This window comes from Morone saxatilis, unplaced genomic scaffold, assembly GCF_004916995.1.
Source record: "Morone saxatilis isolate NCDOM2014 unplaced genomic scaffold, NCSU_SB_2.0 Contig16, whole genome shotgun sequence".
Classification (NCBI taxonomy): domain Eukaryota; kingdom Metazoa; phylum Chordata; class Actinopteri; family Moronidae; genus Morone; species Morone saxatilis.
This window is the reverse complement of record NW_023339718.1, coordinates 5,127,677-5,135,741: the sequence shown is the minus strand read 5'-3', so window position 1 is coordinate 5,135,741 and position 8,065 is coordinate 5,127,677. Positions and strand designations below refer to the sequence as shown.

Below are 8,065 nucleotides of genomic sequence, written 5' to 3'. Positions count from 1 at the left end.
TGGTGCTGATGCTGGTGCTGATGCTGCTGATGGTGATGCTGACTCCTCCGGCTCTCCGCGGTGCGTTCAGGGAGGTGTGTTGGTCTCTTCACCGCCGCCGAGGAGGATTTCAGTAAGGAGGTCGTGGATTCAGATTTTGTAAAGGAGGAGCTCATCGCTGCGGATGTGGTCGAGTGTGTGTCTGTGGGCTGATCGTCGACATCATACACCGCGCTCTCTCCATTGTCGACCCATCATTAGCTCATAGCAGAGGCTGCCCGCCGTGAGTTCAGCACCTGGTTGCTGTGCGGCAGCGCGGCAGGAGCGCACACGTCGATGCGGAGCGCGTCACCTTTTCATTGATGTCTCCGGCTCCGTGGCAGTGACGTGGGTGGGGACGGTAGTAAGACAGCAAAGTTTTCCATCACAAACACAAACCGAAGAACACATCAAATACTGCGGAGCACAGAGAGGAACCCTGACCTCAGGAGGAACTGCTAATGACAGATAATGAAGATGGTTGATCTATAAAATGTAAAATTACTAAATGAAGCCATACTGTAGTATAATAATATGATGATGATATAATGATAACTACTTAGAGTATTATCTCATAATAATGACATAACTCAATAGGTCTACCTGCTGCAGAGATTTTGACATATTGAGTCATTATTCAGAGATATTAATTAAAAATATGAGATATTAAGTCAATATTTTGAGATATTAAGTCAATATTTTGAGATATTAAGTCAATATTTTGAGATATTAAGTCATTATTTTGAGATATTAAGTCATTATTTTGAGATATTAAGTCATTATTTTGAGATATTAAGTCATTATTTTTAGATATTAAGTCATTATTCAGATATATTAATTCAAATTTTGAGATATTAAGTCATTATTTTAAGAAAGTTTGTATGAAATGAGTGATTTAAATACGTTTTCCCCTGTTTAGGAAACATTTTCTGTCTGTATTATGTCTAGTGGGGGTCAGGTTGCTTTAGATTAGTGATTCCCAACCCGAAAGGGTCAGTAAAGATGCTACGCTTCACTGGAATATGATATAACCTGTTTTCCTCTTGTAATGGGTAATTAACATCTTCATTATTATAGAAATATGTTGTGTGTTGGACAAAAATAATTACATTTAAGAAAGCTTCCAAAAGGTAGAAATTCAAAAGCTCCCAATCCCCCTTAATTCACTGTAATAACTCAAGAACTGCGACACTGAAACAAAACACCTCTGTGCCATAAATATGAGCCTCCATTCACCCACTGTAACTAAACATCTGTAAGTTTACAGGTTTTTCCTGTTTATTTGAAATACGTGGAAATATGGATAAAAATACAAAAAGCCTTTAAAAGTCTAATGTAAAATAACTGTTTAACAATCCTAAAATGAATGAATAAATTCATATCTTCTATTTAATAGATTAAACTGTTAAGTTCAAGTTTAATACTCTAAATACTTTTCTAAAAAAATTACAATTAACAGTTAAAATAAGTATTTGTTGTGTAATTTTACATGGATTTGTTTGTTAATTGACTGATATCTCGTATAATTCAGGAAAGTTTTCACAACAAAAACGTTGAATAAATGTTGTTTATCAGTGTATAAGCATTGGTAAACTGTGAAAACAGCAACAATTACTGTAATTTCACAGATAATGAGTTTTATTAGTTTTATAACTTTAAAATTCATATTAAAATAGGAAAAATCAAATAATAAAAGCACTCTTCTGTAAATTGAATACTAATTATTTGTATTATAGCAGCGTTTGCCTGTATTTATAGCTCATTTCATAATTTTTAAGGTGTAAATATCTTAAATTGAACATTAAAAAGCCAAAGATTTTATATAAAATTAAAGCTAAAAACTGTATTTTAACAGTTTACAGTAAATTGCTGTATCTTTATTGGTATTTTACAGTATTTTCAGCTGCCAGAATCTTACCGTTGTGTTTTTACAGTGAAGCTTGAGGCCTACAGATGTAGATGATCAGACAGATGTGGGGCAATATGCTGTTTTCACTGAACATGTTGTTGTTATTCAGCATTTTAGTGCTTCAGGCTTCGTCCTCCAGAGGCACTGCAGGTCTGACAGGAAATAACTGCTGAGGAATAAATAAAGATATTACCTGCTTACGCCTCCTTGTGCTACGACTGCAGAACTGCATCCAACTGATGAGTTTATTCTGTCCTCTGGTTTCTTATATTGATGAATGTGTGATCAATACCAGTGTACAGTGTAACACTTTATCCTCACTGATTCAGCCTCCTGCTGTTTGTTTTAATCAGTATTTCTCAAACTTTTATATATTATATTCAATTTTATTTTGAAATACTCACCTCTCTGCTCGTGTCACTTCCTGGTTTTGTCCATTTTCCGGCCCTCATTAGTTTTACCTGTGTGACCCCTCACCTGAAGCTGTGAGTCTACCCTTCTCGTTATGTTCCTGTGTTTGCTTTTGAGCTTCTTCCACCCAAACCTGAACCTGTCTACCTGCACTGGTTGGATGCCTCTATGGTAAAGTGCCCTCGAGGGGGCAACAGGGGCGGATCCAGAGAAATATTCATGCGGTGTAAAGAGGGTTGTGGCTGATTTAATCGTCCTCCAAATGAAGATATTTGATAAGATATTAACTTAAAAACATTATTATGGCACATTAGTGAAGCACTGAATAAAAATATCTACATTACAAATCAATAAATTGAAATTTTTCATCAAACTTAAGTCTTAAACGTGACTGTAACAGATCATTAAATTAATTTCTGCTTTTATTTTTCAAAATTAATCCACATTAAAGTGTTAAATTTGACACCAAACTGCGGGTGGGCAGGTGTTTTCTAGATCCGCCCCTGCTCAGTGGGGTCACATGGCTCATTATTGGCCCCCCGCAGGTCAATCTGACCCTCGATGGATTATATAGAGTCGTATCTCTCTGGTCTACCGGGAGGAACAATCTTACACAACAACAAACCATAATATACAATAAAATATCAGTTTCCTCACAAAAATACAGAAACAACAACTCACAAACATTGTTATTGTTTATACGGAAGCCTATTTGTGCCAATGTGACAGAAAAAAATATTCTGTAAATCATTATAATTAATAACTTTCTCATTATTTTTGAGATACTAAGTCGTTATTTTGAGAAAGTTTGTCATTACAATCACTTACAGAATAATTTGTTTGATCACACTGGCACAAATAGGCTTCCATACAACCAGATGAGTTCATTTAACTCAAAAAAACTAATTACATTTTGTAAGTTAATAAAACCTCCTTGATCAAGTAGTTTTAGTAATTTTAAGTGACTTAAATTTGTAATTGTTATTTGTACAGTGAAAATAAAAATAAAAAGTATTTAATCAGGAATGTTTCTGTAACTTAAAAAACTAAGTTGGTGTCACTTAAAATTACAACTTAATTTAGGGTAAAATTCAAAGAAATTGTTGAAATTTAAACTTTATAAGTTACAGAAACATTCCTGATTAAGTAGTCTTTACTTTTATTTTCACTGTATAAATAAAAATAAAAAATTAAATCACTTAAAATGACTTAAACTACTTGATCAAGGTTTTTTAATTTACAAAATTATCAATTCAATTAAGTGTTTTTGAGTTAAAATAAGTTATCACCTAATAAAATAATCCTGAATTGTGACATTATTTAAGACTCTATAAATAATTAATGAGGATTTTAACAAATGTGTGAAATCTGGATGAAAAGTGAAACTTCTGACAACAGCCGGTTAAATAAGATACTCGACCATTTATTAAATGTACAGAAATACTGTTTCAAAATCCACACAAGAATGTGCTAAAGGACAAATCCTTGATCAAATGTAAACAAAATGGCCGCCCCCCCACCGCGTACTGGTTTATAAAGCGAATTTGAGACCTAATCATGGACAGCTCAATGTGAGTGTCGGCGTTGTAAACAAGCTCGTAAATAATCCGACTTTTGTAAACATTGGAATTGAAACAGATGCTTGAATTGTAAAGCGGCTGAAGATTAACTGTCGCTACCTTTTAGAGACTACGCACACACACGTCCATGAAGTGCTGTTGGGAGTAATTAATTAATTAAGGATTGTGGGTTTTAATAATAAAGGATACCATATGGCACTGCAAAAATTACAGAGTGGTTCAGAAAAAAGAAACACGTCACAGAACGACAGAGATTACTTCATAAACATCTTACAGAATCTACAAATCCAATCTATCAAAACGACTTCATGGTCGAACTGTTCGGAGAACGGAGGGCGGAGTCACTTTAGCTGTAAATAAAGACAACACAATAGTTTATAGCATCGAAGGACAATCGCTTCAAAACATCTCAGACCGCTTGTTTTTTTGTGTTTTTTAACCTCGACCCTATTTACAGAAATACAAACCTGATATCAAATACAACAAGAGTTTAGTAAATTTACCAAAAATGCTTCGTCTCCACAGCACACGATCTGACCTAAAAATGTGCTTTTCTAACCATGTCTCGTGAAAGCAGGGCTGATTTATTCATTTATTTTCAAAGGGGGGGGGACACAATAAACGAACCACACCGGCATCAGGAGATCATGACTGACAAGATTTTTTTTTGTAGCTGCGTCTGTAAACATTCACGTCACGATCCGACGTTGGACCTCAGTTATCAGGAGACGATGACGACAAAACCTGCACAGCGCTGATGAGACGGTTCGCAAACCTTCGTCCTTAAAGGACCTTTTATATCATTTATTTATACAATATTCAACAAATACAGGCTGATATAAACTCAATAAATGCAGGAAGTTTGTGTAAAACCAGATATTTTGATGAATTTTGAGCAGATTAGAGAGTTTTTATGATTTTTTAGGACCTTTTTATACATATTATGTTTATTTTTAACAATAAATACTTAATAGGCCAACTCGTTCTGATACAGCTTGTGTTCAGGTCAAAGTTTAGATATTAAATAATACACTGTAATAACTACACAAACTACATTTTGTACGTTAAAAAACAACAAGTACTTTTTACTGGGTATTTTCTTTACAGTACAATTAAAAATGTCAAAATGAAGTCAGTGTCACTTAAAATTAGTTTGTTTTACTTATAATTTTAATACATTTTTTGAATTAAATTAACTTATCTGGTTTTACAGTGTAATCTAAACTTTTGAAAATAAACTGTTTAATTTAGTTTTCCTCCCAGAAATCAACAAAATGCTGAGATATCGGCCTACTGTGTATATTTTATTAAGTTTTTTTTTACACCCCTTATCAAGAAGGCCTTACGACCCCTTGTGAGGCTTTGGTGACACCTAGTGGGGGTCCCGATCCCCAGGTTGGGAACCACTGTGACACTTTAGGGATACTTCCTGCAAAGCATTTACTTTAGATATCGATCACCACTGCCGGATTAGTCGTAAAGACCTAGTTGTGCATCCTGCTTTTGGTTGTTTATCATGAATTAGGAGATAAAGCCAGAACATTCCCAACCTAAGGGTCGGGACCCCCACTGGGGTTCGCCAAAACTTCCTGAGGGGTCGCGAGGCCTTCTTGATTTTAAGGGGTGTAAGAAAACATTTAAAATATACACGGTCAGCCTAAATCTCAACATTTTGTTCATTTCTGTGAAGAAAACTATCTGAAACTGTTGTTTTTAGAGTTTAGATGAAAAGAAATAGAACAAAGTTTCAATTTGTTAAATACATAATTGTATAAAATGTTTCTATAAATATCATAAAAACTCCTGATTCCTGATCAATATTCACAGGAAATAATCTGCTCATAATTCATTTTAAACCTCTATCGCACCCTAGTGGTTGGACAAAAAGTAAAATACACATAAAATATTTTTTTCCTAACGATGATTTCTGCCATTTTAGGTTGTTCTTATCACTCTGATGTTTGTTCAAATGTTATTTTTATCATCAGTTTGGTTTTAATTTATTTATTTGAAGCTATAAAAAGGAGGTTTTTACATCATGACAGACAGCCGAGATATTCTGGCCTCATTCGTGTACAGTGAGGAGGGAGAGGAGGTGTCCATCTTGTATCTGTCGATGGCTCCATAAAGGAAGAAAGGTTGGGAATCAGTGGCCTAAAATAAACCAGCACTGTAACGCAGTGATCCATTAGATTTAGACTTCCACTTTAGCTGTGATTTAAAAATGTGTTTCCACAGTTAGAAGTGGGATGAAGAATAATTTATAATAAAACTAACTGGATATTTTGAGTAATATGAAAAGTTGAATTTCTTAGCCCTTGCGGAAATGTATGTAGGTTTTACAGAAAGTGTGAAATATATGATGGTAGATGGATGTTTCCCCTAAAGGGGCCTGTGAATGTTTTAAAGCTCCAGTGTGAAACACTGAGGAGGATCTATTGTCAAAAAGGTAATTTAGTATTAAATAAGTATGTTTTTATTCCTATTTAATCACCTGGAAATAAGAATTTGTGTTTTTGTTTCCTTAGAATGAGACGTTTTTATCTTCCAGTGGCTTTATACAGTCGCTCAGAACTCAGTGACAATGTTTACATGCACAAAATATTCAGGTTAATCCAAAAAAAGACAATAATCCTACTATAAATATTACTACTAATGATAATTGACATTCCTGTTTATATGCAGCTGTGTGTACTCTGATTAACTGCAGTCTCGTTTCATCCATTCAACCACCTTCTTGTAAAGGTCGGCGTTGTTACATTCGCTCATAACCTCTTGAAATTAAAGTCTTATATAATAAACCGGTGAGAGTCCCTTTTTGTTTCTATGTCTCTTTTAAATAATGTTAACAGCCTTAGTTTTCAGATTTTAAATCATTGGTTTTTACATTATTTGTCTCCCTTTTATGTTTTTGATGTTTTTGTATGAAAGATTTTGTAGAAGTAAAGCTTTTCTTTTGTGCGTGAATCTCTACTCGAGCCTTACAAACTGTTGGATAACTTGGTTTGCTTGTTTAAAGTTCCGAAAATGATCAGAAAAAACTCATCTCTGATCTACATTTTGCTCAAAATGCATCCAAATCTCTGGTTTTACACAAACTTACTGCAGTTATTGAGTTCACTGTTTGTTGTTCATTGTGCAGTTTATCAGCTGTTCTCAACTATTATTGATATTATTAAACATAATATGAAACATCCATAAAATATAGTCAGTGGAAAAAAGTGTTGGACCAAAAGCATAAAAATAAGCGTGCATGTAAACGCAGTCAGTGACTCCAGTTAAAGTGCAGCTAACAGAATAAGTTGGACCCGCTCTCATATTTGTGAGTGTAAAACCAAAATAAAACTAATATGTGTCGCACTAGAATCTCATTTAGTCCAGAATTGATCTAAAATTAATGCAAAAACAGAAGAAATATCAGCTCGCTTGCTAATTTTCACATAATTCACCTCATATATTTCAACTTAAAAGAAAATAACCGACGATAAATGTGCAGAAATGTGCGTCTGCGGCTGATAAAAGAGGCCCAATGTTCGGTCATCTGCTATGAGGAACTGTATGAGACGGAGAATATGTACACAGTGAGTGTGCGAGCTGGTCTGGAGGCAGAAAAAAAGACACTTCCTTTAAAACCTGCTGTCCCCCCCCCCCCCCGGGCCGGGTCGGACAGTGGTTTCTCATCACACCTATTTGCTTCTTTGTCCTCTAAGCGCGGCCCGGAGTAATAAATTTTATTACCAAGGCGTTGTCTCTCGGCGGGCCACGTTGGGTGCCACTAGATCCACCATGAAGACACCCGGGCGGCCGTCGTCTGCGCCGCCTGCCACACGGAAAAATAACACAACATTTTGTCACAATCTCAACCTGAACCAGATAAAACCCAGCAAACTGCACTCGGATTAAAGCAGCATTATGAACTTTTCTACACTGTAGAACAATCTTTTATTTAATTAAAAAAAAAAAATGTTAAAACTGATTTAAGTAGAAAAAGCAAACAAAACAAAAAAGGTAAAAAGTATTTAATCAGGATGTTTTCTGTAACTTAATGAAACTGAATTGGTTTCACTTAAAAATTACTAGTAAAGACTACAATTTATTAATCTTTTTGCTAACCTTTAACTGAGGTTAAATTGAGTTTCTGTTACTT

The 8,065-nt window shown here is 34.8% G+C and overlaps 2 protein-coding genes across 2 annotated transcripts in view; one reads left to right on the top strand and one right to left on the bottom strand.

Moving 5' to 3' along the window:
• The window catches only part of LOC118325475, a gene marked incomplete at its 5' end in the record, with an annotated part of 2,818 nt that extends 2,626 nt beyond the window's left edge, over positions 1–192 (top strand). The window contains one exon of the mRNA XM_035658184.1: positions 71–192. Coding sequence (XP_035514077.1) covers positions 71–192 — 122 coding nt within the window. The remainder of the gene's footprint in view (positions 1–70) is intronic.
• A 7,528-nt stretch (positions 193–7,720) lies between these two features.
• Positions 7,721–8,065, bottom strand: part of asphd2 (aspartate beta-hydroxylase domain containing 2) — a gene marked incomplete at its 3' end in the record, with an annotated part of 4,437 nt that continues 4,092 nt past the window's right edge. Inside the window, 1 exon segment of the mRNA XM_035658757.1 lies at positions 7,721–7,738. Coding sequence (XP_035514650.1) covers positions 7,721–7,738 — 18 coding nt within the window.